Raw genomic sequence first — 24,931 nt, forward strand, 5'->3', positions numbered from 1 at the left:
GTCGAAACTTGTCTCAAGTAAGTATGAGACAAGCGACTCCAATGATAACAAGTGATCCTCGTCTAGCTGCTCATCTTGAATAAAAAAAAAAGTTCATTCCAGCGAAAATCTTGTCTTGGTAGCGCCGTAAAATATGAAGTGCAAGACTTCTTGCATATTCAGATAACGGACACACAATCTAACTTTCCTCCATTAAGGATACCTACTTCTGTCAACAACTTTGTTGTCGAGTACAAACCGCACGTAACGTTATGTGGACTCTAACATGGCGGCGCGGGGGGCACTGATACGCGGAGTGTACTGTTCTGGTCTAATGCCTGTAATGGCGGGAAAGAACCTGTCAATCATCCAAAAGCAGTATGCTGATTGGCTCTATCACAAAACAGTATGTATGACCCACACAGGATTCAGACTAAAGTCGGGATACATCATTTCTTTATTTTTTCTTAAAATTACATCGACATTGCACTACGCATTGATTCAAGTATGAAATATTACCCTTATTTACTGTGACAGGTTTCGTTGAATGTTGGTTTGAACGTATTTTTAACAATTTCAATTGCGAATCTTTCGCCTGGTTCCAGCGCGCGGGAACAAGTGTAACCTGATATTTTAATCAGCAGCCACGTCTGTAAGGAATCACGGTTAGCTTAACTGGTCGCACAAATAGGTGACCAAGGAAGGCAAACGGACTGGCATATGTGATCGTTAATGTTAATCTAACCAATGGAATTTTTGTAATTTGTATCCTGAAATGTTGTGATACTGATAATTATGCTTTCCTATTGTATATCTCCGCAGTCTTCTTATTGTGTAAGTAGGTCGGTGTAGGTGGTATTTTTCCCATTTCCAACGAAGCCCCTGTTGAGCGTAACAAGTTGTGGTCATGGCGTTGTGTAGCATTGAGGAACATGGTACATTTTGTAGCAAAACAAGGTGGTCAGACAGGTCTCGTTTAACAAAGCCAGCCTGTGTCCAAATCAATAACATAGCCACCATAGTATTGCTTGTCGGTTGAACTGCTCAGCCACCAATCTTGTGTAGCTAGGGTTCTGACATCATGTATGTGTTAGGTCAAATGGGAAGAAGGCATGACTGGAATCAAACTTAAAAAAGAAGCACAGCTGGCAAATATGGCTCCGATTAATAACTAGTGTAACTTTTCTATTACCTTTTCTGTTGTACTTTCAACAAGGCTGTGGCTACTGTTTACAATTAGAACAGTACAGAAAGTTACGTCGATATTGTGAAGATAAATCATTGGACTAGTGTGTTGAACCAAGAGACATGCAGTCCTATATCTGACAGTCAGCTGTTGCCTTGTATCATGAACATTATCGTAACTTGGAAAATTTGTCCTTTCAACGCAACAGAAACATATTGCAGGCTTCAATACTTTAAAGATTTGGACCATTAAAAAACCCAGATGGCATTGAACTGAATTTAAGAGCGGCCTTAACTGGAACCGAAGTTCCTATCTGTCTGTAAGAACTCTACTTTACTCTTAGACTACTCTACCTTTAGAAATAAATACATTGACAATTTCCTCCCAGTTTGCCGTAATCAGGTGCGCCCTTCCCAACTTCACCCAAGTTGCCGTCCTTGTGCCTGACGGACTTGTGACTTACTTGGATATATACAAATTTATGTGTTGCTTTTCTTTTTCTACCTTCCAAGTATAGATATGTCAGGATAGGGTCTGTGTCTGCATTCCATCCCGCTAAAGTGGTTGCCTCATACCTATATATGTAACTTTGCAGTGTCCACACTTGAGTCATCATGTTGTGTCATCATGCTGTGATCGTGGCGTATTATTGTCAACATGAAGTACATTTATTCAGTCGAATCACTCAGTGGTGAAATCAGGGTATCATATATTGTGTACAGTTTGTACACATAGTATTTTGCCATAGCAGCATATCCAGTAACAATAAAATACAATAACAATTATTGCCTCATAGTGACATACCCAAACATGCTGTCCTATTGTGACAGTCATATAATTTGCTTGTTATTTCATATGTACGATGATGATATCAACCCGTTAAAGAGGCATGTGACTTCAGTTCTAAAAACTTGTTAAGGTAGCCATCGGTATCCAACTCAGCCAAGGACTGCAAGGTACTTTTTGTTGTTGATCAGATTTAGAAAATTCATTATCAATAGATGTGTTACTGATTAATAGGGCCTAAATTTGTGTAATACAATATATAGAATAACAACTTAATTGAATTATAAAGACATGTGCTTGTACCCAAACGAGATGTATATGTAGTCCATTCGGAGTTAGGAACACTGAATCTGCCTCATTTCTCATATACAGTTCATTTATCAATCTTGCTAGGATTCAAGATGAATATCAAATATAAATCTTATGCATTTATTTTCATTTTGGGTTGTTAAGAAATATAAGAAAGAAAAGATAATGAAAAGAAAAAGATGCTAAATGAAAATGTTTTGTCTGACACAAATTGCGCACATGAGGTAAACCCACTCCAGTTGGAGAAGACCACACAGTACATCTCCACTTTAGCCAGGGAGTCAGTGGATTGGTACACGATCTCCCCACACAGACAACAGATACAAGTCCCTGCAGACTAGCCCTGCCTCTCCCCGGTCCACTGTGTCCCGTGCATGCTTTCGTTCTCTCCAAATAAATCTATCACCTGTGAACACAAATAAGACACACCATGCTGTTTTAAAAAAGGGGCACATGATTATTTGGTGGATCACAACTAGTACATTTTGAGAACTGAAGAATAGCAAACAGCACAGAAACAATATAACACGTAACAATTGAATTATTCCACCGCAACCAGCTACCCCTTCCAAGGAACAGTTAGTACATACTATAGGTATTTTATTACCTTAGCACCACATGGCCATGACTTCACATGGATCAACAATCCATCTGTATCAAATGAAAGGTGCCTCCAATGTGGAGCATGCTGTTTGGGCTTCCTCAGTACTGCTTTCTACTGCACTTTCCTTGCACTTGAACTTTGCGTTGCCTTCTCAGGCGATTCGAAATACTGCCCCATGCGCCGCTCTTGCCATTTCTTGTAGCTCTCTCTTGTTGACAAGAAGTTTGTCACGTAGGCCTTTACCCTCTGCGCATTTGAGTCTTTAGCGTCTTTTACAGCATCCATTTTTTTCTCCTCGCGTTTCAGCTCGTTTTCTTCACTTGTACCGTAGCCTCCGAAACCCTCACAAGAGAGGTTCCCAACAGGAAACTGAATGTCTTCTGAAACTCTTTGTACAGTTTTGTAGATTTTCTTGGCAGAGTCAATGGCATTTAGTTTTGTTAGTCAAAGGGGATTTTGTGCTAACGTTGACGCCAATGTTATAACTATCATATATATCGGTACTTGGCCAAAGATACTGGAACGCTCTGCGTTAAGACTTAAAGCACTCCTGGCAATTTTCGAAATAGTGCAAACTTTGCTATTTCACATATGAGTTAAAGTTTTGATTAATGATTTGAGGCCGTCCTTCGTTAAATTTTCCTGATTTTTGGGATGTATTGAAAATAATCATAGATATAGGGGAAATCAAAATCATGTTGCGGAAACGCATGAGTTCACTTAAGCTCCTTGTTTCACTGTAATATGCTTTCTCCCTCTAAATCTTATCGGGGGCCCAATTTGATGACATCACTCGACTACCTGGGACTTCCTGGTGACGCGCCCTATACCAGTTTCATTCGCATTGCAGGTGATGTATTTATGGGCAACGATGTAAGTAGTTCCCGCTCAGAATTTCTCCAATGTTTTCTTCTTTTTTTTATTAGAAATGGTTAACAATACTTGGGCTACGCATCGCTGTTTTTGCTTTATCAAAAGAGTCGGGTGACGAGAACTTTCTGATTAAGCGCAGCATCTGCCTTTTCTGCACACAAGTGCGTGAAAGGTCCCGATACACTGATAAGGTAATGGCTCCCAAATGCCTGTCCCCTTTAGTCCGAGCCTTTGTCGCACGAAAAAGCTGCATTGTTGCAGACTATAGTCTTGCCAGTTCTTTTTTTTCCAATCCAAGTTACTTGTATCAAGCCCGTTTATGTATTGTCCAACTGCTTACGAATTGATTTTTTTCTAAATAAATATGAAGACTTCAAGTGTTCCCAACTAGACATAATGTTGTACCTTTTCTGTAGTACTATTTCTATCGACTGCTAAAGTCCTTCCTGCTCCATATGGTAGGATCCGCCAAACTCGTGGCTTTACAACATAAATCGTACCATTGTTTTAATTACAGTAAGCAACTATAACATTGTAAATTGCCTTTGAATCATTGTGAACTTACTGCAGCATATTACTCTCTCTAGGTAGGAGTGAGTGATGGGTATATTATCAACATTTTGTATAGTGGTTCATTAGAACACATTTTTTCTAGTCATTACAAAGGATAAGCTGGCACCATGAATATTGATACATAGAAATCATACTTGGATCAAGAATTAATATTCTGTATCAGCTAGTACTTAGATGTCAAATGAAAAGCAAGTGGAAATGGTGTTAAAATGTACCTGTACAGGTTGAACGTCGATGACAGCTGTTTTCTTCAGTTCCATGAAGGTGTATGTGCCATACTTGACACTGTGGCCTGGGCTGTCCATACGCCCGTCCCCGCCACACAATAGGTCCCCCCTCTGCCGCCAATATAGTAAGCATATATATATATATAGGGCCACCCTCTGCATATATCTATCGATCGATCGATCTATGCTGTGTAGATTACATTACCAAGCAGGTTAAATATGTTGTTAGACATTTTATCACACAACAGGGAGTAAGCCAGGATGGGTCCATCACTTCTTACCTTCTGTATATTGCGACATTGACACGGGGTGGTGCCACCAGGATCAGTCCCTTTTTTTAAAACAGACCATAGCTTTCAGACAGTAACCTTGAAACTTACAACAACATCCTTCGCGGGGCTTTTGAAAGCTTGTAATGAAGTAGGATGTAAGAATGTGCTTATCGGCGCGATCCCCACCCTCTATTTATAATTTTTAAACGGTATAATGTATTATTATTATATAATGTAATAATGTATTATTAAAAATGTGCAGGGGTGATGTATGTTGGTAGCTCTATTGGTAGTATACGTGGGGAATTTCAGCGGTTAGTTTATATCATTCTGTGAAGGTCAACATAACATAACTAATAGAGTTTCCTCCCTGCTTTTCTATTTTATTGGCTGGTTCCGGAACTGTTCAAGACTTATGCTACGTCGGGCATCTAAAATTACTTACTCAGGAGTTGCATGGACTTCTAACAGTTACCGGACTTCCAGTTGGCATTGATTTTACATAGGTGAGAAGCCCCTCTTTGTCAAATTCAAGATTTCTCCATTTGACTATTTCAAACCATCCCCTTTGCCTCGCTTTCTTCTCTCGGATAACTCCTACCATGTGTGGATGAGAAATCAATACACAAAAATATCAATATTCTTAATACAATTTCTAGTAAAGTTCCAATCTACTTATCTCATCTGTTACAGGAGACATTATCCCCTAATGGGCCAAATCCAACCATTGAAAGTCTGGAATATATCGGAGATCACATCACCAAACCATTTGAAACTTGGCCATTTTCTCTCGAGCGGGAGTACATTGCCCAAGCGGCTTAATTTCCGATCTCTGACAATGTTTCAACAACAGTATCATCAATGAATCTACAGTTAACGAGGGTACATAGCTATAGGCAAATCTACAATGGTGTCTTTGAGCGCATTTCAAAACGTGCGTTCATGCGTCTCCTACGCCCCTCGGCCATGGAATCTGGAGTAAATCCTACCGACAACGCCAAAATATAGGGAATGGTTGTTGTTAGATGTTCGAAATGCTGCTGATGAGTTGACATTTGGGAGACGTCAGACGATGGCTTACAGGAAACGACACGGACACAATGATAACACGAATGTACCACGCAAAATCTTAAACTAAAACCTTATTTTTTTAATGTGAGAACGCGAATGGTCGACGTTCTGCTTCGGACTTTAAAGTTAAGGGCTCTGTAGGGGCACACTTTGCAGGTAGCAGAATTAGCCGACCAGATATTGCCACTTCCTCTGGAGTTCATATTTTTTTGTTCGACAACTTTTCCTCGTAACTTATGCAAAAGTTCGAGGGAGGGTAGGGCGCCGGTCGTTGTCTGCTGAGACATCAATACCAAATGTGTATTTTAACATTCCCTCTACCCACTGTGCTCTTAAAAGAGCGTTTCAGCCACATTGCTTGCACAACTTATCACGTTGCCTAAGTTTTTTCCATGTTAAGGGGGTTGGGAGTTACTTTGTAAACATCTCTCTGCTAAATGAATAAATCATTTATTGCTAAGTTAGTTTGGTTTTGATTCACTAGCTCAATGACACATCTTTTCTTTGAACAAGGGAAGGCACGTTTCCCACGTGTTCGGGACAAAGTGCAAGTAGATGGTCCTTCAGCGTTGGGCGGTCTCGAGTGACAGGATCCAAAATGGTACGAAAAGCACCGGACCGCTGACGACGCCAAGCATGAACACTGCAGTCTTGTTGCTCAGTGTTTAAGTCCGACTTACGGTTTTATTTAGCCTTAGGAAAACCGCCCAGACCTGTCAGTAACAAGGGCTTTGGGCATAAGTAGTGACTTATTACATCCATACATCTCCTTAGTAACTTTCGGAGCTAACCACTCATCTACGTTGCCAATGGGTTCAGATTTTGATAGGTCGATGCTTCTATGACTTTCTCAAACTTGTCAGCAAAGCCGAAACCAATCAACGTGTCTTCGTCTGTTTCCTGTTCACTAATCCCTTGCAATGGCAAATGGATTGCTAGCTGCGTTCAGCCGCGAGAACCACATACCACTCGAGCCAGTGAAATGGGGAAGATCTTAGGCGAACAATACGACTTGTATGGTGTCTGAAGTAGCACCTTCGCAGCCAGGAGGTGTATAATACAAGAATAAGCCTTTGGTTTCACACATCTAGAAAATTGCCGTAGTTGTCAAAGAAAAATGTGCAAGATTGACATAATCACTGTTGAACCGACAGTGCTCTGCCAGATGTAGGTAACAGCTCTTTAACCATTTAATACGCTGCATACCCGGCCCTGTTGATTTTTATGCGGCCTGTACCTCCGTTGTGCTGTCACTTTGAGGAGTTGTACTGTCACTTCGCGCTGCAACCTAAAGCTACGGAGCGTGTCACAATCACAATCTAGTTCGACGAACTTGCTGTACCCACTTGATGCGTCGAGGCATTCCCATCGGACCCATCAAATCAAAGGACAAATTTATCAAGGAGGAGTTGCAACAGAGAAGGAACATACAAAAAAGAGTGCAAAAACATTTGCTTTAAAAGCTGATAAGATTCTCTTTCAAAATCACACTGCACCACACATGAGTACACACCTCACCTTGAGGCACAGGTTGTCAGCCCAGGGGTTGGGGGTGGCGAACGCTTCAGCGTGCTCCAAGACCTGGAGCGCTGAGCTAGATGGATGGTGGACGTTCAAGGATTCTGCGCCCTACATGGCGGCCTGTGAAGAAGTTGGGTTGCACGCATACTAGGTCTCGAAGTTTTTGGACATAGCATAGCATTGCTGTCGCATTTAAAATGGATGCATGTTCGTCCTTTATTATGGAATATTTACCTTCATAATAATGGTTTGGTCGGTAATGGTTTCAGTGGTGATGGTTGCTCGCTGAATTTGCCAATATCGACAGTTGTCGTCGAGTGGGAATATGTGTAAGGAAGCGGGGATGGTAGCCTTCTTTCTGTAGTGGATTTTGCTGGAGGGGTGACGATGAAGATGACGAAACGACGGAAGACAAGACACAACACGCAGCTAAATAAAACACGTCTTGACGCGTTCAATACTCGAAATCAACTCTCTTTATTCAAACAAAGTTGTTCTGCGAACCTGCACGTTAAACGTTGAAGCAAACGATAATATCGCAAAGAATTACTCTTGGTTTGCCACTACCTACTCAAAAGTGACAGACAGCAAACAAGAGGGTTATGACCATGAGTTACTAGTCTTCCTGTCACTGATTCAGCATTTCACCCTGTATGTTCTTTTTCTAGGTTGCTTGTTTGTTTAGGCTCCTCTTTCCTGTCTTGCTATATTAATAAATCGCTAGGCTCTGAAGCCAACCTGCTCTCACCTTGCCCTGATGCTACCCTCGGCCTGTCCTCATCCCCCACCCTCACTGAAGTTACCCTGCCTTTATTACTCCAAGTCTAATTTCCACCTTTCTAGGACATTAAGTGACTTAACATTCAGAATTATAAAGACAAGTATTCTGAGCGAAACGAAAGTTCCCAAAGCTACTAAGCTGAAGACCGTCAACAGAAAATAAGCGTTCTTCAGAGAAAGTCAGAGTTCTCAACAAAACAATTTCTGGCGTACACCGAGCTGTCCAAGGTAAAAACTAAAGACAACACGCTTGTTATCATAGCCATTGTCAACACAAGTCAGAACACTTGAAACAAGGATAAAGGCATACGGTATTGGTCTTAAAAAGTAAAGAAAATAATACTATAATTGTCGGTAATGTTGCTCTTAATATATTTATAAGTAGGAATGACATCAGTACCAACATAAAGGACATATTAATCAGGCACGAATGTGGATCAGGGCGCAACATTACGAAAAAAGATCAACAACGCGAGTCTCACGACTAGAATACAAGTAGAACAGAACCGTCACTATCACCCAACACAGAGTTCTTATCTAAATATTTTCCTATGCTGTCGGTAAATGCCGAGACAACCTGAAAAAAGGCTTTAACAATCATGTATGAATGTGGGGCCGATTGCATACTAATTTAGGTAGATGCAGAGGACCTTCACTAAGCATGATTTTGATGGGTGGGACGCCGGCAACCAAGCTGACAAGAAAGCTCTGCAACAGATGGATTAACACTTTTATGACTCTGTGTCCTTGAACTAAAGGCCGTAGGCTTTATTTTGCTGATATTCAAAAAACTGTTTAAACTTTGCATTTTATTAAAGATAAGCTATATTCCCGCGCGCGGGAACACCTGTAACCCGATATTGTCTTTCGCACGGGATAAAAAGTCACACAGGCTCACAGAAGCATACCAGAGTAGCTTTTAACGATTTGCTGCACGACATGATAATAATATTAAACAATTTCGCCGTTTGAAATGTCTACTCCCTCTGGAAACTCGGAACATACACTCGCCTTCGTGGCGTAAGTGCAACATTGCTAACAAACTGACTCAGATTAACAACATTTCCTCGATTCATTTTCCCCTCCTTTTCTTTATCTTTATCAGATTGTGTACATTTTGTTATTATCTATTGAAATGACAGCCATGCTTTAAAGATAAGAGCGTGATAGCAACACTTTCAGGAGCGTGACAGCCATTGATGTCGATCCATTGATGTCGATTGCATGATTTGAATTTGAACAACACATCTCTCTAACTACAAATGACTAATATAAGTGGTCGTGCGGTCTGGGCTGACCTTCAATAGGTGTGATTTGAGGGTTGGCTGTAGCCTGGCAACGATATCGACTAAAGAGCGAGTGGACTGCGAGAGGAGGTTAAACCGGGCATGTACCTCTTCCATCCCCTGCTCTGAAATTCGAGGCTAAGTGGATACAGTAGACCGCGTGATCGTCAAGTAGGTGCATTTTAATACTGATCGTTTTTTAGTCCCTCCGGTACTCAGATATAGAATATTTTATGTCGTGCTTTAGAAGAACGTAAATGAAAGATGTCTATTTAACGGTGATGTTAATTGATCTGTTTATTGCTGGATCAGAGTAAATGAGTCATCAGTTCGGAGGAGTCATCTGTCTATAGATATGGATATGATGACATTGTCATTTACTTTTTAATGAAGCTCTAAGGCACTCATAGACTTTGACCGCTCCGGCTTTAGCAACGGTGACGTTGAGGCTTGATCTCGAACAACAGCTATAACAGCTACCTGTTATAGCATTAACTACTGAAACAAACCACCAGTGCAATTGCTTCTTAAACTGTGCTCTATCATTCTGTTTTATGATGACCTTTATTCAAAGCAGTCAACATAAGTGCCGTATATGGTTAGTTATTCTCAAGAAAAATTCCCTGTTCTCTAAAGTTCACCATAACACGCAATGTACCATCGGCTTCTCTGGACTGAGCGCTGATCCTAGCTACCTTAGGTCCACATCATGAAACCTGCACAAAAATGCTGTTATCTCAGAATATTGGTATCCCCGCATCCAGTACTCTACCAGAAGTTCATCCTCTGGAAAGACAACCAAAAACCAATATTTCAAGTCATACAACTACAAGTATTAGTCGTAATTGTAAAAATTGTAAAGTAAAACTTCAATATTTCCGGCGTCGTGGAAGCCACGCTTAAATACATCTGGCGGAGCACCTCTTATCTCACCACGTAATAAAAACGTGAGAATGAGGACTTTAAACTTATCTTCAGAGAGACACCTCCTCCCCCTTGCGTTAATATCTTGAAGCGTGAGCTGTGCTGGGTGAAGCCAAACAATATGATTCCATGTTTGATGACGTAGGTAGAATGTTGATCCAGCAGGAGTAGAATTTCGGAGACCTTAGCTTTAATAAATGTGGATCTATACACCCGTATACACCCGTACCCGGCCATTTAGCATCTACTTGCGGGGTCGGGAAGACCATATCATATAAATGTAACGTTTAGTATTGACTAAGCAAGAAACATGTCATACTTGTCCATTTGCAAAGATTAGATGTAACTAAGTGTTAGCCATGATTTCATTCGTAGTTCTGGGAAATGACAGCACTTGAGACAGGATTCAACCCGTTTCGACTTTATTCAGCCTTTTTCAAGAATGACAGAGATCGGACCACTCCTCCTTTTAGCCTTTTGCTATGCCTCCCTAGTGCAGGGCGCTCTGACTCGAGTTTAAGATATTGACCAATCAGCGTAAAAAAAATCATTTTGCCCTGGTTATAGGCTAGGTTGCCTTAATCTAAAGGTCTAGTTCACTATGCACTAGGTTAGGTTAGGCACGAATACAGTGTTAGCCATGAATACAGATATTATATATTATTCTCTGAATATCAGAAAAAGATCCATACTGTCAGTTTTTTTGTGACACCCAGAATTTTTACCAGTGCCACTGTTCATTATCAAAGGTAAAAACAATACAATGTAACTTCCTTTTTTCACAAGGTCATCCATAACACGTAATGTACCATCGGATTCCATGGACTGGACGCTGATCCCTGTTGCTCTTAAAATGGTGGACACAGTGATTACCTTTGAGTTACTTTGACTGTAACTTTTACTTATCATGAGAACCTACATTGAACAGATCTTGGCCACTACTGTAGGTTCTTGAAATTTTCAAAGTAAGTTTACACGATAGCGTTTTATATCTTTGATGGCGAGCCGACCTCCACAGGTGTCATAATTATTCGCCATTAAGACAGGACATGCTCCAAGCTCGGGCAACAATGTTGACATACTACTTCCGGTTGTCACATACAATTCATCTTCCAGGTCAGCTGATGTGCGTGGGTTTGGGGCGAACCTGGGATTCCTAACATGTCTTGTACCACAGTGGAAAGTAGTGTCAGCTAATCTATTTCATGGAATGACTTGGCAGACTCAGAAGAAGATGACTTGGCAGAAGAAACCTGCTCTACTCCATGGGGCCCTCCAAAGGCAAAGTGTTTACTGCATACTCTTGTATTCTTAGAAACTTTGAACCCTTTCCTGTAAAGCAGCTTGGTCCATAGATTTGCAACTTTGGTGGGCAGTAGTGCCACTTCATTGATGTCACATGGTCTTTGATCACCAGCCTATTAATGAAAAAGTTTAACACAGTGTTTACCGAAAACACCCATGTTATATATATAATTATATAAATAGATAGATAGAGATATATACCAAGTTCTTGATAAAGTACACAATTGTTATCTTAGTTACAAATAAAACCATGTCTTGGAATGAAGTTCAGCTATCTGAAAATTCAATAAATAGTTTAAGTACTCAGAAGCCGGAAGCAAACTTTTTTCAAATTCAAAACAAAGTTAGAAATACAAATAGATACCTCCTTGGATATACATTGAAGCAGGCTTTGATAATAGCAGACTGGTCTCTCAGAAATCAGGCTCCTAGCGGTACAAACGTTTGTTGCAGAACCTAGACCAGTTATGATAGCTTTTGTTATTTATGTGTAAAGATGAAATATATAACGTTTAATACATACATTTATCGCCATTTTCAGTTTAATATTAATAAAAACTTACTTTTCAGGATATCTCCTATCTTGGTTGCAGCCAAAAGCAGCGCAGCGATCGCCTTTCCCCATAGTAAACACGGGATCAGGTGGAGTACGAGCAACAACGCCCGCCACCTAGCTTTTCGTCAAGGTTATACAAGCTTGCCCCAATCGTCCCCACAATTCCATGCGCGATCCAAGATGGCAGCCTATTGTGACGTACCCGCAAAACGAGTTATTGTTCTTTATTTTATTTAAAAGTCGGTTTATCGAATGCCATAAGTTTCAGTAACAGTTAAAATGTTCCTTGTTATGTAAGAGTCGTCCTTTGTAAGCATCTTTGTAAGATAGCAGCCCCTTTAGAAGATACTCTAAGAAGCATCGTGAAACCGTGGTTCTATGTCACCTAAAAGCGCTGTCCAAGTGAAAATGCTGTCCACGAGTAGCTTTTCCTACCCTTTCATATTCTATGAAGTTAGTGAAGTTAACCCCCTGGCGGTTTTAGTTCGAACAGCGACTTACACGTTCGCGCAAATTGCGAAACCTGTTCTACTCCCGTTGGCATTTGATATATGCCGTATGATATATACAATGGAAATAGTGTTATATTGTTTGAAAATGAATGCATCTTGAGAACTTGAATAAAATTACTGCTTGTTATACGTAATGTGTGTATAATTTGAATGTAAATCTCATTTGTACATGAAGGTTGGTGAAAAGATAACGTATCATTATTCAGTGTTACTTATCATAAACAAATGTGCATCATTCTATTCTCGACAGCTACAGTCGCTGATGATTGACATATTAAGCACTGTCCTCTCATGTTGGTGTGGAATGTTTAATATCAGAAACAATTGTACTACTTGTTTAAACATTAGTATGTTAAGATACTGTCTAGTTAGCTGTTTCATGTTGTAGATCACTATCAATAAGCGGTGGCCAGAATAAAAGACGCCTGGTGCACACTTGAAATATATGATTTATCTGTTTCCAGTAAGTGATTGGGACACTGTTTGACAAGAAATGCCATTACTTTATTCGTCCCATACATCTTCCCACATATGGATACGCACTCTTGCCAGACCCACTGACTCAACAAGTGTGTTGACTTCTATTTGCTCTCTGTCCAACAGGAAATGCAGTACCACGAGACGCAAGACACGCCTTGCAACTGCTTCTTTCATAGTAATTTACCAATCAGCCATGATGGCGCAGATTTCCGCTCCAGCAATGTTTGACCTCCTTGACAGCGTCGACCGCACCGCTAACGTTGGGTGTTGTCATTTTGGTTTGCCTCATTAGCCTCGTGACGTGACGTGATTTTCCCATTTTTTCCACGACTACCGTGATAATAGAGGATCGCGTGATCAAGAACAGAGTCCCGGGCTCTTTGGCGTAACTTCCGCTTGTCTCCACAGCAACTTGTAATCCTCTTGATTGCCATGTTCAGCTATGGCTTTGTTATATTAAAATGCTGTTTTCAATATAATAGCTGCACAGACAGAGCAACTTTTTTTTGGGGGGGGGGGAGAGATCACTAGCTGGGGGTGCGAGCACTGGGGGATGCAAAATCAGGGGGGGGGGGGGGGGTCGAAATTACTGGGACACCGGCGGCTTGGTTGAGTCGGCACAACGACTCTCCGAAACCGCCGACGGCACTAGAGTGCGCGGCGCTACTTGCCCGCAACTCCCCTGCAGATATGAAGGTATTATTTTTGGGTTATGACATTTGAGTTGCCCGATGGGCCGCTTCAACGGCATTTGTTGACATGAGGCGTCGTTGCTTATGAACCATTTGTTTTGAAAGTTTAGAATCTATAACGTCATGAAGTAGTTCGGTGTCGTTACTCGTGGGCACGATATACTTACCCCGCGGCAGGTGTAGGTGTGTAATCGGCCCCAGCACAGCAAAATAAGGAAACCTCTTTGCATTTGGCATGGTCGCCGGAAAAACAACTAATTATGTTTTCCTTGGCCTGATGGACCGCCAGCTTAATCATAACATCATTTTAGGGAAAGCTCTTGTATGCGAGGTCCAGCTCCCTACTGCATCTTTTGGACATTGCTCTGCCGAGAGTGGAGGTAAACCTTGTTGTTTCTTTGTTGTTGTTTTTGTCTACTTGTGAGCAGTGTGTGCTCCTCGTATGTTCCCGCACCCAAACTGTTCGATTGGCATTGCCTTGTGCTTCAATAAAAACAATAACGGCAAAGATGACTGCCCATTGAATATTACAGTACCAGTCTCTACGTCCAACCCACGTCTTCTGCGTCATACCCGGCGTTGCAAATAAGCGCGAGAGAAAGATGCAAACTGTCATCTGTTGCATTAAAAACAACAACAGCGCTTGCGCTATGAAGGCTGTGGTGGTGCTTAACTTTGGCTTTATCCACGCTCGTACCCAGCGCCGTGAAGAAGCCATAGGTTTATCGTGGGCTTAGAATTATGTCACATCAACTGCCGATCAAGCTCAACAAAATAAACTTCTGGAATTCACAGCTGTCGTTTTTGTTTTGTTTTGTGCCTTTCTTGTTCCTCCGCACGTAGTTGTGTACACCAGTACGTAACGGGCGACCTTCTACACTGGTAGTTAACCGTTATTTCTTCTAACTAAACACGTTTGAAACAAGACGAAAGTTCGCTATCTTGGGGGGTAAAATGTTGCTCAAGTGTGTTATGTTATAAGAAACAGAGATTTACAAAGTACCTTATCGTTGGCGCTGTTAGGGTGTTAAGATTACCTCTCTACATTGCGCTCGGAGGGGAGTTATGTCACGGACCCTACTTTGCCACGGGAGGGAGTTTGGCATTCTCCACGAACGCTGGTATTTTTCGATTCAAGATGGCGCCCGCATACTAATGAGCCGGCCGGGCGCCCAAGAGTTAATGTATGCAAGAGGCCGTCGGAAGGCCGAGCACAGCCGAGCGCGGGTCGAACCCGAGAAATAATGTATGCATAGCCTCTTCTACGTCACGATATTCCAGAAATAGCTCTCCGGAGGACACCGGCGAGGTATTTCACAACCAAAACAAAAGGACGGTGTCATTGTTAAACATGGTCGAGAGCCTCTGGCGGGAAAAGGGTGTCAAAATGAAGATATTTGCATCAGTAACAGCTTTTAGATCAAAGTCAAAACGGCGTGGATATGGCAGAGTGCGGGGAAAACGACGGAAAAGAGCGGAAAAACATGTCCGCGTGCCGAGCCTCAAGAAATGGGAAGGTTCCATGCCCCCACCAGGACTGTGCAGGCACCGGAGAATTTTACCAGCGCGGTGTAGGGCTCGATGGCCATTACCGCGCAAGGCACGGGAAGAAACCTGACACAAACAGCGAGAAGACGGCACAGAAGATGCTTCACCAGTTCTGTTTTGCAGAAATGAAAGACAAACTCCTGGAAATCGAGGTATGTTTGTGGGTTTAATAAAAGTTTGTACCGTTGAGAGTAGTTGTAAAGAAATATCGATTTGAGTTTAGTAGATTATGAAACTAGCTTTTAACAGTCTTATTTTGATCAGGTTATGTCGGTACAATGTTTTTCGCGTGTTTACAAATAACGTTATGTCTCTGAATTTCCACAGTAGTTGTATTTTCAACACTGTTAACATTTTTCAGGATTTAGCATTAATCATTGGTGTATTTTTCCGGCTTAGGTGATTTGTGTATCTTCAATCTTGATCAAGGTGAGAGGGGTAGTAGGGGTATCAAGTTACCAATAAAAAAGGCCCCATAAAATTATATGAATATTAACTGGATATGGTCTTGGATGCAGAGCTTTATTTCTCCACAAGCCATGGCATGGTAACTTATGTATGACTTGTTTGTTCTACAGGCACAGGGACAAGAAGGTCACCAGTACAAGGTGACATGCTCTGCACTGAAAGCCACAATCACTGCTACCAGGCCTGAAATGGCAGCAAAGAAGGCGGGCATCATCCTACAAGCAGGTGGCTTCCTGAACTCTTATGCAAGTGGAAAGCCACCATTCCTGTTGAGTGTGGAAGGAAGGGAGCAGCATACCGTAGACTATCATCTCTGGTACACCGTCAAGGCAGGAGATGGGATAACAGTTCCATGTATTGTCTGTAAAGCAGTCTTTGTCAAAATGTCACCACAGCACCATGTACCTGAAGCCACCAACAATAACGTCAATTGTGCACCTACATCAGTAGATAACGGAAACATCTCTGATCCGCTGGAGGAGTGTCTCAAGAGTGTGTTTAACTTAAACTCCTTCAGACAAGGGCAAAGAGAAATTGTGTCTGCTGTCCACAATGGAGGTAATGTCTTCATCATCATGCCAACTGGAGGGGGGAAGACTCTGTGTTTCTCTCTTCCTGCTGTTTTGAGGAAAGGGGTTACAATCGTCATTGTTCCCCTAGTGGCACTTGGTGTTGATTTACTGAGAAGGTACCAAGACTGTTCGATTCCCTCTGTATTCATTTCACACCTCAGTGCAGAAGAGAACATTACCCAGGTACTCCATGATGTCAACAGCAACACACCACAAACTAAAATCATCATCACCACACCGGAAAGTCTCCTAGGCAAAGAGAAGATTTGGAGAGCAGTCGTTGGCCTTAAGGAGAGGAAACTCCTTGAAATGGTGGTGATAGATGAGGCCCACTGTATGGATGAGATGGGACACGAGTTTCGGCCTACATACCTTGAACTTTCAAAGATCACAGAATTAAACACTCAGATTGTCGCAGTCACTGCCACAGCCGCTCCTACAACTAAGGCATTCATCTTACAGCATTTAGATATGGGAAACTGTACTGAGTTTTCATCCTCGGTGGAAAGGAAAAACATTGAGTACTATGTGAGGCCCAAGGGCAAAACACAAGAAGCAACAGAAGAAATGGTGTGCAAGGTGGTGTCTGAGTTCACAGGTCAAGCTGGTATCATCTATTGCCAAACAGTCACTGAAGTGAAAGACATCCACTATCGGCTGCAGGAAAGTGGTGTCAGGGTAGTGAAATACCATGGAACTGGAACTGGACAAAATCCATCAGAGGGCAGACAAAGCCTGTCTGAGTGGTGTAGTGGAGAGAGGGATGTTCTTGTGGCTACGAAAGCCGCTGGAGTTGGGATTGACAAACATGACATAAGGTTTGTGATCCATCTGGGATGCCCATCATCCATTCCTGACTACATGCAGGAGTCCGGACGAGCAGGTAGGGATGGGCGACAGGCAACAGCAATTCTGTTTTACAAACCAGAGGACAAGTCAGTGCACAACAAAAGGATTGGTGAAATCTGTCATGATGAATACAGAGAACAGGCCTTGAAGAGAGTGGGAGAAATGATTAACTTTTGCGAAACGGAGCAATGCAGAAAGAAACTGTTATTAGATGCTTTCTCTGAAGACACGACTGGATATGACTGTTCGCAAAAATGTGATAATTGCCAATCCAATACTGTAGCTAGAGAAGTGGTTGTGAGTCAAGAGGCAGCTGACATGGTCAGGTGTGTCTCTGCCATCAGACACACAGTACATCATCCATCGGCCCGCCTTGTCTCCAGAGTGTACCTTGGACTGAAGACAGGGAAGGAAGTTAGGCAGCTTAAGTTAGATGTCATTCCAGAGTGTGGAATTGGACAGAACAGTGGAATGGCGGTGAAAGTCTGTGAGAAGTTTATCAGGTTACTGGTGAGAATGGACATTCTGAGTGAGAACATTATCCCGAAGAGTCCAACTCAGAAGTATTCATGTGTGTATGTTTGCCCTGGGAGATTAGCAGAGTCTGTCATTAGAAAAGATGTCAATGTCACATGGTTTGTGCGATGAAATACCTAGCTACTGTTATCAGTATATTTATTATGTTTGCTGCAAGAATGAAATATATGCACGTGTACCCATTCTTTGACCACTCAATTACCGGTGTACCGGTGTCTTTACTCTACCTACACAGTTAAATATGTTTTCACTTACTTTCCAAGATTGATATTATGAAGTAATTGTTGTTTTGAATCATTCAGAGTTGTTTGTTTTATTTAGTACGCCTATGTTTGATGATAGCTGCTTTGTCAAATTATCCTTTTTGTATGATTTGTAAGGGCTCACTCGGAAATCAGTTAACCGAAGCATTAACTAAGAGACTACCCATATAATATATAATCAGTAAACTGCATTACCAAAGAGACTACCTTTTTGGACTACCCTTAAGACTGTATATAAATAAATAAAGGAATAAAATAAATTATAGTAACTGTGCATTGATGTCCATGCCTACAAGACCTAACCACTTCACTAAAGACAATGCAGGGCCACACACAGCACAATTCTGTTACATCACATTTATTCTTGAATATATACAATACAAAACAGGTCTTTCCCCCTTTGGGCCCTTCTTTCATATTTGTGCCACATCCTTAGTCAAGTTCTAGTTTCTTTACAAATGTTATTCAACAAACAAATGGTTAACAATGACAAATTGAAAACAATCAACATTTTCTTCCTTCACACCCACCACTTGTTACCATAAGTAACAGCAAGTGGCCCCTGTAAACGTGCAATGAACTCAGCACAATATATAGATATTTGGCAATTACAAGTTGTTTACAATACAAAAATACATTTTCTTCCTTCACACCCCACTTGTTATGTGATAGGTACAGCAAGTGGACCCTGTAAACGTGCAATGAACTCAGCACAATATGTAAATATTTGGCAAATACAAGTTGTTTACAATACAAAAATACATTTTCTTCCTTCACACCCCACTTGTTATGTGATAGGTACAGCAAGTGGACCCTGTAAACGTGCAATGAACTCAGCACAATATGTAAATATTTGGCAAATACAAGTTGTTTACAATACAAAAATACATTTTCTTCCTTCACACCCCACTTGTTATGTGATAGGTACAGCAAGTGGCCCCTGTAAATTAGAATGGACTCTGCACTAACATGGGCAGTCAGCCACAGGATGCTGTGAGAGTCTAATACACATTATGAAATACACAAATGTTCAACAAATTGAAGAAAAAAGGTAAAATCAAGTCATTCTGCAGGCACATTTGCCCTGTAAACAGTTTGAACTCTCCTCCTCTGAGGATACACATCATACATTTTCCTATCAAAGTTAGACTTGACCTTCTCACACCCTTTCACATAAACATCAACACAGTCATTGGGAACAAACATCTGACTACCACCGAGTGGGTACACCTTGGCCTTTCGCCTTTCAGTGTTGTGGTGGAAGAACTGTTCTTTCATGCAGAACATGCAAACCAAAATCTGGTCTGCTAGTGCAGAGGGCTCACTATGGCGCTTTGTGTTGTGCACATTGAACCCACTTCTGGACTTGTAGCACGCCCGTGCACTACCAACCAGTTGCAAGTTTACATTTAATCTCTTCAGAGTTTTGAGTGTAGTCTGTCCTGAGCAATACTGCTTCAGAGGCTTAACAATGTATGTTTCTACATATTCATCACAGGCGATGTTGTGCCCCACCCTCCCTTCCACACTAACAGAACAGTTTTGCCGTATCATCATCCTGATAGCAACCGGCCATGCTGCAGTCACGTTTACGACATGCGAAAGAGCCTCAATCCAATAGTTCTTTTTCTTGGATTGGGAAAATATAGGTAACAATAGGAGCCAAACAGCCTCTCTACCAATGCCAATCCCATTCTTAATTGAACTGTAATACAGTCTCAGCAATGGTGCAAACAAGTTCACACTCTGAATTCTGTAGCGAAAATCTACATCCTCTTCCGAACATTTGGCAATCCATTTCTTGAACCTTGCAAGTAACAATGTATCCTTATGTGGACCAAAGCTTGAAAACTCTTCTTCAGTGGGGAACATGTCTGACTGTTTAAACTCCAGTACTGCACTTAGCCCATAACCATAAGCTACATCACGATTAGCCTCTCTGATGAGTTGTAGATTATTCTCTTTAAACTTATCTTTACCATAGGTTTATTTTTTTATCTTCTTCCTCTTAAGGACCTCTGTAATAATGTAATAAAGTCCTCCAGGGCCTTGGGACTTCGCAAAACATTCTTCAACATACCCCGCCGCATGCAGGTCCCCTGGCATCTCTGCAGTCCAACCAAAGGCGATTTCGTCACTTAGCCTGCAGTGTCTGTGGTTTTTGGTGGTGAGACCATCGCCAACAGTTACATTGGGGGCATTTTTCCTACAGAATACATAGCTGTTGTCGTTAACACAAACATCCTGTAGCTGACTGGCCAGGTTATCAACATCATTGACCTTCTCAATAGCCTCACCTAAATACTGCATATAAATATCTGTGTTTTCTGTGGGTGTACATACAGACTGTTCCAACATGAACATTGTGTCATTATGCCCCATTCTTTTAGCCAGGGCTAGGGGGGATGGAAAATGTACAAAAGTTACATCATCTATAGACACAGCCTGGGTCTCCAGCAGACACTGTATTGTTTCTTTCTCATGTCTGAGGACAGCAAGACAAAGGGGGGTAGCCCCACACCCTTCTTCACTATTTACATTAACACCTGCAGCTATAAGGTACCTCAATAGCTTCACGTTTCCTGTCTCTACGACAAAATGTACTATACTACGCCCTAAATGATCTACTATTCCATTCCAACTGTCCTTTGAGTCTAGCACATACTTGGCAAACTCATCTAGGTCAGCAACATTTCCTGCCCTTTCTGCACGGGCAAGTCTGCTCTCCATATCTGTTAGTACCTTTTTCATGTTCTCATCTTCTTCTTTCCAACGCTGTCTCAGTGGACCAAGGTGCCGGGAGTTTCCAGGTCCCTCTGCGTTTTCTTCCTCCTGTGTAACCTCAGCTTCCTCCTCATCCCATGGCGTGTCGGCTGCAATAGCGTTCATTAGAATGGCTTGATCTTCCCTGTGCTGCTCTATACTCTTATTGAATTCATATCTGTTTCTGGCTGCTGGATGTTGTTTTCATTAAAGGGCAGGTACTGTGTGTCTTTTCTGTCAATTGGAATGCTGAACTCTTGAGCAAACTCCTCGATGATGCAAGCTGTCCCAGTTAAAGTGGCTTCATTTTCTGTTGAGAGTGGAAGTATGGTGATGTCTGATTTCTTACAGTTGGATGGCTTTGTTGGTTTGTGTCGGATGGCATATGTTTTGGAGCTTTTGAATGACTGTGCTGACAGCCAGGCCTTCTGTTCTGCTGGGGATTTGTGTGACTGTAGTTGTGTGTCTTCCGGTAGTTGGTTCAGACCTATGTCTAGAAGCTCAAGGAAAAAACTGTCCTTGGCATCTTCCCATATCTGTGCCAATTCAGGGTGGGTATCAATGAAAACGTCATCCACAATAACGTCTTCTACAGGTTTCTGTGGTATCTCGGCAGTGTCCTTTGTTTCAAAAAGTTCCTTGATGCCTTCTAGGTCTGGTTTCACTGCCATCCGTACAGTAAAGTTCCACATCCGAGGCTTACCCTTCAACACTCTCATGTGGCGCACAGCTCGGAATATGTTAATGTTGTCATAAGCAAATATGACAGGCTCTTTATCGCCAAACTTGCGGTCAATGATGCCTTGAAAGTTCTTCAGCCTTTCCTCCATAAAGCCCATTAGAGTGTCCCAGCTCTCTGACAAACCTAGATGCTGTAACAGTGACACAAACTGTTTACCTGCGCCATAAGACACAGCGACAAGCCCAAACAAGATGCTCACATCGTTGTTGGCTCTTGAGCTTCGCAAGTCCAGCAGGCCACACAGTGCGTGTGTTGCACTCTTCAACTTTACAGCATTTGTTTTCAGCTTGTTGCTAGCGCTTCTATCTGTGACCACTAACGTCCACAAAATGGAGTGTATCAGGGGGCACCTTTCCTCTAGAGATTCAGCCAGCTGGCCAAAGAATGTTTCTGGCACATCATCGATGACCCTGTCCCTTACACCCAGGTTTACCATGTTTTCAAATCTCTTCATTTCTTCCGACAACTTTGTTCTTTGCTCCAAAGACAAGTGATAACCACTTTTCGATTGTTCAGTGAGGCTCTCGGCATGTTCCTTATACAACCTCACAAGAGTTGAAACAAGTTTGTTCCTTTTGTTCCACAGGTCTGCAAAGTGTGAAGATGCCTGCTGCTCTCCACCAAACTTGGACACACTTGCCCAGCTTTCCTCTAGCTCGATGTCGACTTTGTTGATCAATGTTCTGATGTTTTCTATCTGATCTACTGTGCCTGTGGCCACCTGCAGATGACCCAGCACTGCTGGCTTCCACCTCAAGCCTACCAGAATCTTGCGACGCGTCTTGTATTCAACATCAAAGCAAGCTTTTGCCGCTCTAACAACTGTTATTCCTTGTATCAAGTCGGCGTCCGCCAACGCTTCTGCCTCTTCCTTGTTGGAACACTGTGCAGCCATTTGTTTGCAGTGAGTTTGCACCTGACTTATCACCTGGTCCACATGAATTGTGTCTTCCTTACCACCATCCTCCAGCCTTTCCAGCAGGTATCCCCTTACAACTGAAGACCTTTTATCCTCCTGTCTCCTGCACCTAACTTTTGAAGAAGGCAGAGACAGGGACTTGGATTGCGGTGTCAGGAGTCGCTTATTGTCTTTCCTTGGTGTTTCACTTTTAGTTGGTGTAGCTGCTAGTGGTCTGGCCAGCGGCTCGTCGTCATCAGATGTGTGTTGTACACACCTGGCCAGTGGCTCGTCGTCATCAGATGTGTGTTGTACCCACCTGGCCAGCAGCTCGTCGTCATCAGATGTGTGTTGTACCCACCTGGCCAGCGGCTCGTCGTCATCAGATGTGTGTTGTACACACATGGCCAGCGGCTCGTCGTCATCAGATGTGTGTTGTACCCACCTGGCCAGCGGCTCGTTGTCTGAGTCACTGTCAGCCATTTCTGCCATAAAAAAATTTAGGTTAGATTGCTTGCAAATACCATTAACCATGCATTAACCTTACATTAAATGTAATGTAGAAATAGACTGCTAAGTGGAACTTATTTGACAGAAAAAGAATTTGTTTCAAATTCAGGATACTAAAACAAGATACCAAAATGATGACAGTAACGTATAATTTGTAAAGCAGTGTCTCACCTGAATATGCGAATTCTTCAATTCCTCTTTGTCGTCAAGTCAGAACCGAAGCATCTCAGGATACACCTAACCATGTAAAAGTATGATTAGGGCGATGCAAATTTATTCATATGAAGTTAGGTAATGAACCCACTGAGCTCTAAATAAAATGCTAGCTCACCTTGTAGTTCACAGAATCCAAAATTTGAACCAAAATATAGACATTGAGGGGATGATTTATGTCTGATTATCACTCTAAATTAGAAAGCAGTTAACTTTGAGCTGGCAATTAGGAATACAAATAACAGCATATGGCACAAGTAATTCTTAAAAATCATGGTAAATGTAATTTTATCCCAAGAAATTTTATTTGATTGACTCCTCAATTGGGTAAACAGAACATACAACCACCCATAAAACGTATCATAGAAATAGAGTGCAAAATAGAAGGTGTTCGAATTTAAGGTACCCAACCATGAGGCGTTGCCAAAATCCCCCCCCCCCCCCACCCGCCACGCGTGAAATGACAGCCAACTTTCCAAGTCGTCACACGAATAAAAAACAAAGTTGCGGAGCAAATGGCTGGCGCTGCCTAATCTATGTATATCAGAGGACACATGTATAAAATATGAAGTACGACAGTAACGTTGTGTCCGTAAAAATATGCGACGAACTTTGAGCAAAATTAACAACAATGGCGGCCATCTTTTTCATTGAATAACATCCAAGTTTAGCCTCCCGTGTCCGCCTAATCTGATACACATAATTCAAAATTTCATACTGACGGTAATACATGGTCAACATAGTATGGTTACGGATTGATTCAAAAGGGTATATGTTCATTTTGAGTAAAATCAACGCGATGAAAACCGTACATGTGTAATTTGCATAAATCTTGCGAAATTTTCTACAATTTTCAAAACGACATCGCAGACCAAGCGATGCTATCCAGACATATTTTAACCTTGTTCTACAGGCTATAGGCACCAAACATGGCATGGATAAAATATGAAGTACGACAGTAACGTTGTGTCCGTAAAAATACGCGACGAACTTTGAGCAAAATTAACAACATCGTAAACAGAATGGCGGCCATCTTTTTCATTGAATAACATCCAAGTTTAGCCTCCCGTGTCCGCCTAATCTGATACATATAATTCAAAATTTCGTACTGACGGTAATACATGGTCAACATAGTATGGTTACGGATTGATTCAAAAGGGTATATGTTCATTTTGAGTAAAATCAACGCGATGAAAACCGTACATGTGTAATTTGCATAAATCTGGCGAAATTTTCTACAATTTTCAAAACGACATCGCAGACCAAGCGATGCTATCCAGACATATTTTTACCTTGTTCTACAGGCTATAGGCACCAAACATGGCATTTAGGGATTTTTGTAGCATTCAGATATCGATAACATGTGAAAAACTTACCACAAAACTCGTGTGCTGTCATGTAAAAATCGGTGCTCTCGCCGACGAAATCTGGCAGCGTCCTCCCGCGGCAAAACACTCGTCCCCAGGACAGTTTGAGTTTCCCAGCATGCGTTGCGCACACAAACTGCGTTCTCTTTCCCAGGACACAGAGAAACGCTCACACGCTAATGCGCCCCAGTGAATGCGCCCCGCTATGCCCAGGCCCGGGTCTAATTAGGGGAAAGAAAGGACGCTGTGGAGGAGCGTGGGCTTT

General features: G+C 42.0%; 2 protein-coding genes across 2 annotated transcripts; one reads left to right on the plus strand and one right to left on the minus strand.

The window, feature by feature from the left end:
- Window positions 1-15,836: 15,836 nt before the first annotated feature.
- Window positions 15,837-18,496, plus strand: LOC136420740 (uncharacterized). The gene has a single exon (XM_066407829.1). It carries the CDS (start codon window positions 16,039-16,041, stop codon window positions 18,019-18,021), a length of 1,983 nt encoding a protein of 660 aa, XP_066263926.1. The 5' UTR covers window positions 15,837-16,038; the 3' UTR covers window positions 18,022-18,496.
- Window positions 18,497-21,091: 2,595 nt separating this feature from the next.
- Window positions 21,092-24,921, minus strand: LOC136420323 (uncharacterized). The gene is made up of 3 exons (XM_066407169.1): window positions 24,676-24,921; window positions 23,258-23,323; window positions 21,092-23,061 (listed from the first exon to the last, which is right to left on the minus strand). The coding sequence occupies exon 3, from the start codon at window positions 23,057-23,059 to the stop codon at window positions 21,092-21,094; it is 1,968 nt and encodes a 655-aa protein (XP_066263266.1). The 5' UTR covers window positions 23,060-23,061; window positions 23,258-23,323; window positions 24,676-24,921.
- Between the last annotated feature and the right edge of the window lie 10 nt (window positions 24,922-24,931).

The sequence above is a fragment of the Branchiostoma lanceolatum genome, chromosome 15 (genome assembly GCF_035083965.1).
Source record: "Branchiostoma lanceolatum isolate klBraLanc5 chromosome 15, klBraLanc5.hap2, whole genome shotgun sequence".
NCBI lineage: Eukaryota > Metazoa > Chordata > Leptocardii > Amphioxiformes > Branchiostomatidae > Branchiostoma > Branchiostoma lanceolatum.